Source organism: Culex pipiens, unplaced genomic scaffold (genome assembly GCF_016801865.2).
Source record: "Culex pipiens pallens isolate TS unplaced genomic scaffold, TS_CPP_V2 Cpp_Un0034, whole genome shotgun sequence".
NCBI lineage: Eukaryota > Metazoa > Arthropoda > Insecta > Diptera > Culicidae > Culex > Culex pipiens.
The window spans coordinates 18,595-33,556 of NW_026292851.1; the positions used below are offsets into that span (position 1 = coordinate 18,595).

At 41.3% G+C, this 14,962-nt stretch overlaps 1 protein-coding gene across 1 annotated transcript; it reads right to left on the bottom strand.

The window, feature by feature from the left end:
• Positions 1 to 3,689: 3,689 nt before the first annotated feature.
• Positions 3,690 to 8,614, bottom strand: LOC120431474 (uncharacterized). The gene is made up of 5 exons (XM_039596588.2): positions 7,207 to 8,614; positions 6,773 to 7,135; positions 6,410 to 6,544; positions 5,798 to 6,205; positions 3,690 to 5,039 (listed from the first exon to the last, which is right to left on the bottom strand). The coding sequence occupies exons 1-5, from the start codon at positions 8,056 to 8,058 to the stop codon at positions 3,978 to 3,980; spliced, it is 2,820 nt and encodes a 939-aa protein (XP_039452522.1). The 5' UTR covers positions 8,059 to 8,614; the 3' UTR covers positions 3,690 to 3,977.
• Positions 8,615 to 14,962: the final 6,348 nt, after the last annotated feature.

Sequence of the window (14,962 nt, forward strand, 5' to 3'; positions counted from 1 at the left end):
GTTGAACGACTCACTGGTTTGTTTAACCATCTCCCACCATGGTGACCGCATCGTACACACCTTCGTTAGTCTGGCTTCTTTGTATATTTACCCTTGAAAAATCACGTGCAGCTCCGTCAGAAAAATGTCCGGCTTCGCTACCTGTTTGACCGTCCTTACCATCATCAAATATGGCGAATAAACATGGTTGATAAACTGTCCTGTTCCACCTTAAAAATTATGGTGTTTTTGTCCCCCCCTTGGATCTACATTCATGATCAGTTTCAAAAACCATGAATGTAGATACCCATATTCCCTCAAATTGTATTTTACCCGGGGCACTTTTGCAGACATCATCTCTGTTTGGGACGTAAGATTCTAGTACTTCAGTCACATTTTACACCGAGTGCGACCGCAAGATTTGTTTGTTTCTTCTGCAAAAAGCTTGCACTATGTCAGAAGGTCGAACCTTATCCGGGCAGAAATAGTGTTTGGATAATTAATTACCTGCGGCACTTTGGGCTAAAGGTAGTATTTCTGCCCGGCTATGCGCCTTTCTATTCTCCGATCTACTTTGTCTTTGGGTTCGTGAAGAAAATGTTGATAAGGCTCCGGGGCACTTTTGCATCATCTCAACTTGGGACGTAAGATTCAAGTATCTAGAATGTTACGCGCAACATTTTCATGATCAGTTTCAAAAACCATGAACGTTGATACCCATATTCTGCAAAAAAGCTTGCACTATGTAAGAAGGTCGAACCTTATCCGGGCAGAAATAGTGTTTGGATCATTAATTACCTGCGGCACTTTGGGCTAAAGGTAGTATTTCTGCCCGGCTATGCGCCTTTCTATTCTCCGATCTACTTTGTCTTTGGGTTCGTGAAGAAAATGTTGATAAGGCTCCGGGGCACTTTTGCATCATCTCAACTTGGGACGTAAGATTCAAGTATCTAGAATGTTACGCGCAACATTTTCATGATCAGTTTCAAAAACCATGAACGTTGATACCCATATTCCCTCAAATTTATGTCCCCTCGAGAGAAACTTTACCCGGGCATAGACATCATCTCTGCTTGGGACGTAAGATTGAAGTACTTCACCGAGGAGACGTTCGTGAAGAAAATCAGGAAAACGTCAAGTCCATCCTCACAAAAGTTGCCTCAGTCCTGCTAAAGTTCTTGCAGACATCATCTCTGCTTGGGACGTAAGATTGAAGTACTTCACACATTTTACACCGAGGAGACGTTCGTGAAGAAAATCAGGAAAACGTCAAGTCCATCCTCACCAAAGTTGCCTCAGTCCTGCTAAAGTTCTTGCAGACATCATCTCTGCTTGGGACGTAAGATGTTGATAAGGGTGCATCAGGAAGACGTCAAGTCCATCCTCACCGAAGTTGCCTTCTGCAAAAAGCTTGCACTATGTAAGAAGGTCGAACCTTACCTGGGCAGAAATAGTGTTTGGATCATGGACTGTGCGCGAATCCACCTGGATGCAAACCTGGTTAATTACCTGCGTCACGTCAAGTCCTGCTAAAGTTCTCGCACTACAACTACACCAGCGTAATATTACTTGGGATTACCAGAAACTAGACGTACTGTCAATTGAGCAAAAGGGATAGAGTGCTTGTTTACAAAAGCAGATTCGCTCTATTGAACTGTTACTAAGGATATATCTCAAATCAAACCTGCTATTTTAGTTGAAAATTATAATAAACAAGCTCTTCCCGGCAAACTTCGTCCTGCCCTTTGGGTTTCCTGACGTTTCTTGCTTGTATGCTTATTCAGCCTCCTGTGATCAAAATATGTTTTTACGCAACTATCTCCATACAATTTGCCGATGCTCCGGAATCGGTTCCAGAGTGGCCACTCAAATCCCATTTTCAAATTCCCGACTTTTTTTTCCAGACTTTTCCAAAATGCTCAAATAATACGCATTTCTTATCTAAAGAATGATTTCAAACAAAAAACATTCTATAAGAAAAGTGTAAATACAACTAAACAACAAATAAAAAAACTTCAAAAATGAAATTTCATTGTTATGATTCAGAGTAAAAACACGAAAAATTAGTTTTTGAAAAAATATCGAAAGTTCAACAATACTTATTACTTCCATGTTATTTTTTAAATTGGCAAAAGTATAGTTTTTGATACTTCGTTTCAACTGGAAATGACAAAAAGTTAAAGATAACTTAACTTAAAATTTCGTTCCTATTTTTTAAACTTCATCATCATTTTAAATCAAAGAATGATTAAAACATAATTGCTGATATTATTCATTCAAAGGATTTAGAAAATTGTCAAGGAACTCATACATTTTTTTTGCCAAGTTCCCTTCTTAATTTTATAATTTTTGATATTGTTTTTTTAATCAATGTTAATTTACCTAGTGGTCAGTATTTAACTGATTTTTTTTCAATGAAAATTCAGTTTGATATGATTTTATGTTTTCCCACCTATTATAGGCAAAATGTTCGAAGAGACAATTGATTTGAACAGTTTTGCAATAACTCTAAATTTCTTGGATTTTTTTTTGCAATTTCAATATTTTCATTATGTTTTCAAAACGTTAAAAAAGTTTTTCAATTTTGGATTTTATTCGATATTTAAGTTGTCCGAAAACTGAAAATCAAGCTTTATGAATAGTAGGTTATTTACCAATACTCACAAAAAAAGTTTACATATTTAAAATTACCTAATTAAAAAATATTTAATAAAAGTATTTATCAAAAAAAAAACCATTGCCAAACTTAAATTGGAATCTGTTTTCAAATATTCAAAATAGAATCATAACTTTAAGCTGGCCATTAGGCTCTATTTTTATATTAGTTTTTCATTAACTTTACCTCTTGTTTGATAAACAAAAAATAATAGAGATCATATGATTCATAAAAAATATTATGAAGATCTGTGTCAAAGAAGAATATTAATTAAGATTTTGAATGTCTTGAACAGCTTTTCCATACCCAAATATATTGAAATAGTGAAAAGAACCTTAAATTTAAAGTAAGTTACTAAAGCAGAATTGAGTGAATTCAACTTGAAAATTGCACAAAATAATACAAAATTATTCAATTGTTAAAAAAATAATTTTCAAACAAGTATGTTTAGAATTCCCGACTTTTTGACAAAAAATCATAAATTCCCGACTTTTTCCCGATTTTTGACCTGCCTGTTACTTTGGAACACAATTACAACAACAAACTCAACCGGCGGCGTGCCCTCCGATCAACGATGATAAAGGAAGGACTGATATTATCATTGCTAGCAAGAAATAGCGAAACAAAATTAACACCCTGTTACTTTGGAACACAATTACAACAACAAACTCAACCGGCGGCGTGCCCTCCGATCAACGATGATAAAGGAAGGACTGATATTATCATTGCTAGCAAGAAATAGCGAAACAAAATTAACACCCTGTTACTTTGGAACACAATTACAACAACAAACTCAACCGGCGGCGTGCCCTCCGATCAACGATGATAAAGGAAGGACTGATATTATCATTGCTAGCAAGAAATAGCACACATCTTTCATATGTTTATAGGACCTAATAAAAAAAAAACTCTAGAAAAGTTGATTTAATAGAGGAAAACTTCTAAAGTTATTAGAATTGAATGCGCTGCAAAAAAGTTTCGGGTTGCTGGTACGGGAATATAGGAACGATAGGAAATCGGATACGTTTCATTCACACAAAAAAAACTAAAACGGTTCATATTTACATGTCTTCAAATCAGGTTTGTTTGTTTATTTAAATTGCAGTTTTTGGTTGTGTTAATTTTGTTCATTTTGTTGTTTGTTCTCTCTCTTTCTATTCCCTTGTACTTGTTCTCTCTTGTAAACGTTCTTTTTTCTCTCTGTCTACTCGGTGCGTCTTTCTGGTCGAACTTCCCGTCGAACTGCCCATCTTACAGCTTATACACTTTTTGTTACAACTTTCGCTCATCCCTTTCCCTCTTTGCACTTTACCTTTTCTCCCTTTCGTCCCTCACCACCTGCCTAAACGCTTCGTAGCCTTTCCCTTCGCCGTCCTTTTGTTCTTCTCGTACTGCCCCTGTGTCTGTTTGTATTCTCCTTTGCGCGTTCGTTCTCATGAACGTCCGGGTGGTCGAAGTCCTTCAGCGTTCGCACCGCCTTCGCCAACCTTTTTCCTTCCTCTGTCTCCTTCTTCGCCTCCTGCAGATCAACTACGGAGGCTTCGATCAACGATGCCCTCGTATGGTACGTCGCCTCCAACATCTCGCGGTTCCGCTTCGCCTGTTCGAAGCTGTCATTGAGGCAGCGTAGTGCAGCCTGGGTTTGATCGAAGCTGTTCTTATCGAGCTGAATGAAGTTGCCGTAGGCGTTGTTAACGTTCTGGGCCAGCTTGTACTCTCTCATCAGAGCTCGCTCGTGGTTTGTCTCCCGAACGGGGAAGAAATGTAGCAAATCAGCTGGAGGCGGGTTGTGGAGACATTGCTCAAAATCAACAGGGTTCTTCGGCGCCGTCTTCTCGATCGCCATTGCCCAAAGCGTGAAGTGGATGTTCTGGGCGTCGTACTTGTGGGCGTGAATTTCTTCCAGTCGCTCTTGAATTTCACAGAGCCGCTGGTTCGATGCCGCCCCAGCTCTGTCCTTCCCTCCAGGCTTATCGAAAAGCTGCGCAACAACGGCTTTGTGAACCGTGTTGTTACTCACGTTGCTGGAGTACTTGTAGACGATGATGTCCACGGTCTGAGCGGAGCGGATTTTGTCGAGAAGGTGCGGATTCTGCACGATGTGTATCGGTTTGTATGTCACCTTGCGGTTCCCTCCGGGCAATGTGATTTCCACAAATCGACTCGCGTCGTCTAAGACGGGGAGATTCTTCGCCCAGGTAGCCTTCACCACCACCTTGCCGGCGTCGTCCTTGCTCATGGTGATAAGCACCTCCCGATCAACGTAGGTCGAAACCTTTTGCCAGAGGTCAGAAACAACGCTGTTGGCGTTATTTCCCTGGACGACGATTTTTGTTTCATCGAACTTTTGGCGCTGGTTCTTGAATTCTCTCCCGTACAAATTGCAAGAGATGTTGTAACATGCCTGGAATAAAAAAGAAAACAAAAAATAAATAAATATTCTGATTTGCACCGATAAGTTTTGAAAACACGCACCAAGCAAAACGTTTACACTTCTTGTACAGTTAGTTAGTTTTTGGAATTTTTAGACGCATATTGAAAAGATATGTTCATTTTGACATTTGAGAGTAAAAATGAACATTTGTTTTCAATATGCGTCTACAAATTCCAAAAACTAACTAACTGTACAAGAAGTGTAAACGTTTTGCTTGGTGCGTGTTTTTAAACTTATCGGTGCAAAGCAGAATATGGAACTAGTTGTGTAGTTCACATCTGTAGAGAATAAGACGGGATAATAAATATTTGCAAAAATATATTGCTGAACGCCAACGCGAGAGAATCTTTGTGTATCATGTAATGGGCCAGCAAAGCATGTGTGGTTGTATGAGTGTGAGTTCGCCGCCTAGGTTGAGTTTGTCTGCGCAACGTGCAGCGCTGGTATTGAAAAGAGAGTGCGTGGCGCTGGAGAGATGTAATGTGGGAGCCGTGAGTATGTGTGCGCTTTTGGAACAATCGTGTTGAGAGTTGAGTGACATTCGTGCGTCGGGATTTATTTTGAGTCTTCAGTCTGGTTTGGAATTTTGCAGCAGATGGTCTTTTTGACGACGAGCGCAGTTTCCATTTTCAAAATGGCTGCACGGGGATAAATTAAGAGGTCTGTTCAGTGTTTACTACAACATCCATGTTACGGAAGGGTTTTTTAAAACAAGGTTATCAAGTCACCTTCTTGGTTACTCGTCCTTGAAGCGCCGGCTGAGGCTGAGGCTGAGGCTGAGGCGTGACCGGCATCGGCGGAAGGGCTGGGGACCTGCTCCGGTGGGACTCTGCTTCCGACCCAGAAGATGACGGCGAGCGCGAGAACAGTGGTGACCTGCGATGGCGAGAACAGTGGCTGACCGGCGAGAACAGTGGTGACCTGGCCCGGGGGGTATGTCCCGGGGGCGATGATGGCGACGGCGACGGCAGACGGCTGACCGGCGATGGCGAGAAACCAGGTGATCTGGCCGGCGTACTGTACGGTACCGGTGATGCAGCGATGACCGGCGAAATTGACGCTCCGGCTTTCATCATGTACCGGATTTGGTCGTCCCGGAGCGGTGTTGCCACTTTCACATTGGACAAGATGGTTATCTGAAAACGGGTTAAAGTTTACGTGACAATTATTATGTCACCGGGTAAAAAACACTGTGATTCATGATCGAAGTTCTCATATGCCGGTAATAGAAATGGGCCAAGAAAGGGTATATTTCCCCTACGTTGAATTTGCCAGATCTTCGAGATGGTTCGAGAGTTTCCCTTTTCAAGCATTGGTTGAGAGTGAGAGGGGGGAGTTACCTGCTCTTGGTGCGCCGTGCTGTCGGGTGAACTCCGCACGGCTGGCTGGTTGGCTTGTTGTCCGAACAGCTCCTCCTCGTCGGCGGAACTCCAGTCGAGTATCTGAATGTCGGACTCGGCTTGATCGTTGGTGAGCTGAAAACGGGTTAAAGTTTGCGTGATAATTATTATATCACCGGGTAAAAAACACTTTGTGAAAGCTGTGATTCAGGATCGAAGTTCTGACATGCCGTTAATAAAAATGTGCCAAGAAAAGGTAAATTTTCCCTACGTTGCCAGATCTTCGAGATGGTTCTGAGAGTTTTGTAGGTTTGGGACAGATCAGAGAGATTGATAGTGAGGGGGGGGGGGGGGGGGGGTTACCTGCTCTTGCAGCGGGACGACCGAATGAAGCCAGGACTCCTGCAGCGGCGGATTGGTCGGGCTCTGCACGAACATTATCACGGACACCGCCCGATTGGACTCCTGCTGGTCGTTGGCGGGCTGCAGAACCTGGCGACTCTGCACGGCTTGCTTTGGCTGCGGGCGCTTGGCCTGGCTTGGCTTGGCCTGATGACGCTGATTATTGGCGGGCTGCAGAACCGAACTCCGCACCGGCCCGGACTCCTGCTGGTCTTTGTCGGTCGTGGTTGCATTGGCGGGCTGCAGAACCTGGCGACTCTGCACGGCTTGCTTTGGCTGCGGGCGCTTGGCCGCTTGCATGTTTCCGTTGTGCGGTTTGAGAACCTGAGAGATGGGAAAAATTTGGCCATTAACAAGGGGGAGGCCGGGGAGGAAATGGTGGTTTTGAAGGTTACCTGATGACGCTGGTTATTAGCGGGCTGCAGAACCGAACTCCGAACTCCTCCGGTTTGGTGGATGACGGACTTGGGCGATGGATTGCCCTGCTTCGCCGCTAGCTGCGCGTACATGGACTTGTAGGGGAAGTGTTCGTCGAAGGCGGTGCCCAGGGGATAGCAACGTTTGATATCGTTGAGGTTGACGACGGCGATGGTTTGACAGGCGAACAGTTCCCTACGAATGCCATGGACCATGCAGCAGAACTTGAGATAGGACAGGTCCCAGCCGGAAAGGTAATCGACTTTGAGCTTAAGATTATCAGTCTCTCCCCCGAAGTAGAACAGCGGCACCATCTTCTGGTTGTCCCGGACGGTGTAAGGAACTACGGACCCTTTGCCGATGCGGATGAAGCCACACCTGTCGTTGAACGTACAACAGCCATTGATCTTCTTGTAGCAAAATTCCAAGAACTGGTACGACTTGTGGACTTCCGAAACCCGCACGACCGCATCGTTGACTGTGAACATTTTAAACTGGGAGTCGCAGCACATCGTGTTGATCTTGTTGAACAGTTTGCTCTCGGCCTCGGTCATGAGGAACGCCTGAACACAGGCCATGTTGCAAATATCCGGAGGCAGGTCGCTCAGAAACCTGTTGAACAGTTTCAGTTCGACAATTCGCACGGCACAGATTCGTTCCGACTGTCGTAAGATGTACGGAATTCGTATAATGCCGGCAATCGTCTCCCAACCATATTGCATGTCGATGCTAGCCGTCTGCCCGACCGCCGCCAAACCCGATGACGACTGCTGATAACTTTCGACCCCATCGTGCCCGTCCTGTTTCACCTGTGCCACCGGAACGGACATCACTCGGTTAATTTGTTTTTAAGTTTTATTTTTAGTTGAAGGCAACGCTGCTGGTCCTTGGAGGCGAACGATCGTTGCTGGAGCGCGGGCGGGATTTTGGATGATGCTGGTTCTTGGAGGTGGTGCTGGTGGTGGTCTGGTGCTGCTGTTGCGCTTAACGGCGTGCTTGTTACTGGTGCGATTTAATCTGTTGAAGAGTTTCAACAAAATTTTCATCAAAATATCTGAGATCCGGCCTTTAATAAGTGTAAAATTATTGTAAGATCAACATGTAACACTTAAGTTCTCATAACTTTTCATAGGGTTGCAAGATCTTCGATGATTTAGGTTCATTTGAAAGGTCTTTCAATTATCTAACAAACGATGGGTCGCATGATGAACCCGGACACCATTTTCATTGAAATATCCAAGATCCGGCCTCCAAAAAGTGTATAAATAATACACAAGTGCTAATAACTTTTGATAGGGTTGTCAGATCTTCTTTGGACTCGTTAGAAAGGGACCATCCACAAACCACGTGGATACTTTCTCGGAAATCTTAACCCCCCCCCCCCCCTTATCGTCGAAAATGACCAACTCACCCCCCCCCCCCCCACACCCCACGCAAGTTGTCCTGGATTTGAATGTATTTATAAAACAAACATAGCCGCAAAATGGCCGATCTGGAATGTTGCCATCCAGAGCCTTACTGAAAAGATATAGCACAACGGGTTTTCTTACAAAAAACACCCTTTTTATAATCTTAAGCGATATTCACACTTCGAAAGGAACCGGTCAAGGAGAACTTTAAATCGGCAGCAGCGGCAGCGAGAGCAAGCCAGAGAGATTAAAGAAAAGCCCCAAGAAATCGATCCCTTCCCTTTGTTATGCTGTTCGTAAAGGTGTTTCGGATGGAATGAGACAAAAACGGTCCAAATCGGTGGATTTTTTCGGTGCACGGACTTCTGAGTCGATAGGTAAAAAAAAAACACTCGTTTTCCCATTTTTTCGGACACACACACTCTTTTTTTTCGTTTCTTCTTTTTTCACTTTTCACTTTTTTTTTTTTCACGGGCAATTTCACTCCCGCCGGCAAACACTCACCTTTCCTCGTCAGCTACTAGTTTTGTAATGGCGCCCGACGCTGCGAAACTGTACGATGTTTACAATGCCTTATCGGCATTTCTGTTTTGCAGTTAGCGGCATTGTTGGGATGTGAGCCGGTATAAGGGAGCGTTCTTTTATTACGTAACGCAGTTAGCGGGGGAGAGGATTACAAATGTTACGAAAATTGTGATAAAAAATTATGTAACGTAACGCAAAATTTTCATATAAGCACTCATAAAAATTTGCAAAACAAACATTGTGTTACGCGTTGCAGGGGTAGGTGGGGATCGCTCATCTGTTACGATTTGTTACGAAGGGGGGGGGGGGGGGGAGAGGGATGGAGGAAAAAAATCCAAAATTTTGCGTTACGTAATCAAAGAACGCTCCCTAATATCGGTAATGTATTGCGGTGCGCATGTATTGCGTGTACGTACACGAAAAGAAGTGAGGTTAAATTTTGTACCGGCCAGCAAATCAAATGGTGTGCTAGTGTGCGTGGAAGCAGGCTTAGATAGCTCTATATTTTTTTTCGCAGAAAGGGAGCGTTCACTGACTATTTAACTAAAAATCGAACTTTTTCATACGTTATTGTAGTTGAACTGAAAAAAAAAATATAGGGAGGAGCGATTTTATGTTTGAGAGCAAGTCCACGAACAGGGCACACAAACAGATAATTTTGGGTTGCCATTTCAGTAAAATAAGTAATCATCAAATTTGCTGAAATTCGGTAATAAACAAAAACCAGGGCCCCGGCGATGGCCTGATATAAGCTACCGAACAACTTTGTCAACATGGCGTCGTTTGTTTTGATTGTATTCTTGCACTGATAAGTTTAAAAACACGCACCAAGCAAAACGTTAGTTAGTTGGATTTTTTAGATGCCTGTTGGAGAGAAATGTTCATTTTTCTTTGCTGTGTTTTTAAACTTAGCAGTGCAAAGCAGAGTAACCACATGTTTTTTAGGTTTGTACGATTGATGAAATCCAGAGTTTTTTTTTTTAAAAGGTCCTATAACCTATTGTCTTTCATATGTTTATAGGACCTAATCAAAAAAAAGTCGAGAAATACACTCAACCCCCGGTGGTTGGTAACTTTTTCGTTTGACACTTTTTTAGACTTTGACCAACGGGGTAGGTTGGTCAAAGTCAAACTAAAAAGTGACGAACTGTCATTTTTTACACTACGCTCACGCACACTATCAAAACAAACGTTTGATAGTATGTGTGAACTCCGTGTAAAAGCGGTGTCAAACTAAAAAATTACCCCTTTCGTTAAACAAAAGTTGGTGGGTGTAAATGAATTGATAACAGTTAAAATATTGCTTATTGCGAGATAAAATCACGTTTCTTCATCGCTGTGAATGACAGGAGATTATTGCCGCCTAACTACCGCAGTGTAAAAATCAGCAAGTTGAACTGAAATTCTGCGTTGATTTGGCTGTCAACTTGATTTGTTTTGAATATTTTTCAAAAAGTCAGCTGAAAACTCAAGGCAACCATGGACAACAGCCAAAAATTTGTTCTGCGGTTGTCATGCGGCTGTCATGCGACCATTATCTTGCGGTCATATCACCGCGCGTGAACTCTAATTATTAACGCCCGCAGTAATAAAATTTTGATAACTGAAACACCAGCAAAAAAGCAAAGCAATCCACTTTAACGACCCCCGGGTCTTTTGTGGGCTCTGCAAGTTTCTGCTCATTTCTAGGCAAGTTTCTGCTCTTTTTACGCAAACACCAGCAATGATTGCTGAGATTTCAGCAAATGATCTCTCAAACTGCCACAAGAAAATTACTGAATTTTCAGCAAAATAATTAGACGTTTCTTTTGCTGAAATTTCAGTTGTTTTGAAAACCATTTGACTGAAACTTCAGTAAATCATCTTTCAAAGTGACAAATATCAGTTCACTGAGAATTCAGTAAAATCAAAATTAGTGAATCATTTACTGAAATTTTAGTAGATGAAAATTAAGTAAAACTTTACTGAATTTCATCAAAAAAAATTCCAATGAAATTTCAGTACACTCAAACCCTGATGGTTTGACACCAACTGTTGTCAAACAATCGGGGTCACGTTTCAGTTTGAACCCTTTTTCCACGGAGTTCACACACACTATCAAACGTGACCGATGATTTACTGAAATTTCAGTAAAATGGTTGTCAAAACAACTGAAATTTCAGCAAAAGAAACGTCAAATTATTTTGCTGAAAATTCAGGGGTTGTTTGTACATATAAAACTAGCATCTGGTCAAAATATGAGCACGGGAACGTGGGGCAAATCAGGACACAAAGTTTTAGGATTAGGATTTGGATTTTCGTGAATTCCTTTAAATTTTGCTCGAAACTAAGCAGTTTTTAGTAAAGTTCCTTAAACTTACATTATTCTGTTATTGTTTTGTTGTGAAATCGCTAGTGGACATGGTTGAATTCAGATTTCGAACCCAACATTATTTTGGCGAAATTAACAATTACCAGCATCGTTTTGAATTACGTAACGCAAAAATTTGGATTTTTTACCCCCCCCCCCACCCTCCCCCCTTCGCAACAAATCGTTGCAGATGAGCGATCCCCCCTACCCCCTTGTACACAGATGCCAACACTCTCCCCCCTAACTGCGTTACGTAATAAAAGAACGCTCCCAAAAGATTCATGTACAAATACCCCCTTGAAATTGTGAATTCATAGAATTTTTCCACTATAGGAAAGGAAAGGGATTGATAACGTACGCTAGTTATTTACATATTACTTTTTTTGATTATTTTCTCCAAAAATCTTTATCGTCGATTACAAAATCTTCTAACAAATCCAAAGGTAAAATTCAAATTCAAATCGGAGAATCCAACTCCAACTGTCAAACTCAACTGTCAACTGTCAAACGCAGGAAATTCACCACACCCACTTCAGCCAACGTCTGTGTATAGAAGCCGAATTGTCTGTGTATAGGTAGAGTAGTCTCGCAGGTAGGGTACAAACACGAGCGATGAACACATTTGCATTTGCGATGAACACATTTGCTTGATGCGTGTTTTAAAACTTAGCAGTGCAAAGCAGAATACCCTACCTGCGAGACTACTCTACCTATACACAGACAATTCGGCTTCTATACACAGACGTTGGCTGAAGTGGGTGTGGTGAATTTCCTGCGTTTGACAGTTGACAGTTGAGTTTGACAGTTGGAGTTGGATTCTCCGATTTGAATTTGAATTTTACCTTTGGATTTGTTAGAAGATTTTGTAATCGACGATAAAGATTTTTGGAGAAAATAATCAAAAAAAGTAATATGTAAATAACTAGCGTACGTTATCAATCCCTTTCCTTTCCTATAGTGGAAAAATTCTATGAATTCACAATTTCAAGGGGGTATTTGTACATGAATCTTTTGGGAGCGTTCTTTTATTACGTAACGCAGTTAGGGGGGAGAGGGTGTTGGCATCTGTGTACAGGGGGGTAGGGGGGATCGCTCATCTGCTACGATTTGTTGCGAAGGGGGGGAGGGTGGGGGGGGGGTAAAAAATCCAAATTTTTGCGTTACGTAATTCAAAACGATGCTGGTAATTGTTAATTTCGCCAAAATAATGTTGGGTTCGAAATCTGAATTCAACCATGTCCACTAGCGATTTCACAACAAAACAATAACAGAATAATGTAAGTTTAAGGAACTTTACTAAAAACTGCTTAGTTTCGAGCAAAATTTAAAGGAATTCACGAAAATCCAAATCCTAATCCTAAAACTTTGTGTCCTGATTTGCCCCACGTTCCCGTGCTCATATTTTGACCAGATGCTAGTTTTATATGTACAAACAACCCCTGAATTTTCAGCAAAATAATTTGACGTTTCTTTTGCTGAAATTTCAGTTGTTTTGACAACCATTTTACTGAAATTTCAGTAAATCATCGGTCACGTTTGATAGTGTGTGTGAACTCCGTGGAAAAAGGGTTCAAACTGAAACGTGACCCCGATTGTTTGACAACAGTTGGTGTCAAACCATCAGGGTTTGAGTGTACTGAAATTTCATTGGAATTTTTTTTGATGAAATTCAGTAAAGTTTTACTTAATTTTCATCTACTAAAATTTCAGTAAATGATTCACTAATTTTGATTTTACTGAATTCTCAGTGAACTGATATTTGTCACTTTGAAAGATGATTTACTGAAGTTTCAGTCAAATGGTTTTCAAAACAACTGAAATTTCAGCAAAAGAAACGTCTAATTATTTTGCTGAAAATTCAGTAATTTTCTTGTGGCAGTTTGAGAGATCATTTGCTGAAATCTCAGCAATCATTGCTGGTGTTTGCGTAAAAAGAGCAGAAACTTGCCTAGAAATGAGCAGAAACTTGCAGAGCCCACAAAAGACCCGGGGGTCGTTAAAGTGGATTGCTTTGCTTTTTTGCTGGTGTTTCAGTTATCAAAATTTTATTACTGCGGGCGTTAATAATTAGAGTTCACGCGCGGTGATATGACCGCAAGATAATGGTCGCATGACAGCCGCATGACAACCGCAGAACAAATTTTTGGCTGTTGTCCATGGTTGCCTTGAGTTTTCAGCTGACTTTTTGAAAAATATTCAAAACAAATCAAGTTGACAGCCAAATCAACGCAGAATTTCAGTTCAACTTGCTGATTTTTACACTGCGGTAGTTAGGCGGCAATAATCTCCTGTCATTCACAGCGATGAAGAAACGTGATTTTATCTCGCAATAAGCAATATTTTAACTGTTATCAATTCATTTACACCCACCAACTTTTGTTTAACGAAAGGGGTAATTTTTTAGTTTGACACCGCTTTTACACGGAGTTCACACATACTATCAAACGTTTGTTTTGATAGTGTGCGTGAGCGTAGTGTAAAAAATGACAGTTCGTCACTTTTTAGTTTGACTTTGACCAACCTACCCCGTTGGTCAAAGTCTAAAAAAGTGTCAAACGAAAAAGTTACCAACCACCGGGGGTTGAGTGTATTTCTCGACTTTTTTTTGATTAGGTCCTATAAACATATGAAAGACAATAGGTTATAGGACCTTTTAAAAAAAAAAACTCTGGATTTCATCAATCGTACAAACCTAAAAAACATGTGGTTACTCTGCTTTGCACTGCTAAGTTTAAAAACACAGCAAAGAAAAATGAACATTTCTCTCCAACAGGCATCTAAAAAATCCAACTAACTAACGTTTTGCTTGGTGCGTGTTTTTAAACTTATCAGTGCAAGAATACAATCAAAACAAACGACGCCATGTTGACAAAGTTGTTCGGTAGCTTATATCAGGCCATCGCCGGGGCCCTGGTTTTTGTTTATTACCGAATTTCAGCAAATTTGATGATTACTTATTTTACTGAAATGGCAACCCAAAATTATCTGTTTGTGTGCCCTGTTCGTGGACTTGCTCTCAAACATAAAATCGCTCCTCCCTATATTTTTTTTTTCAGTTCAACTACAATAACGTATGAAAAAGTTCGATTTTTAGTTAAATAGTCAGTGAACGCTCCCTTTCTGCGAAAAAAAATATAGAGCTATCTAAGCCTGCTTCCACGCACACTAGCACACCATTTGATTTGCTGGCCGGTACAAAATTTAACCTCACTTCTTTTCGTGTACGTACACGCAATACATGCGCACCGCAATACATTACCGATATTAGGGAGCGTTCTTTGATTACGTAACGCAAAATTTTGGATTTTTTTCCTCCATCCCTCTCCCCCCCCCCCCCCCCCTTCGTAACAAATCGTAACAGATGAGCGATCCCCACCTACCCCTGCAACGCGTAACACAATGTTTGTTTTGCAAATTTTTATGAGTGCTTATATGAAAATTTTGCGTTAC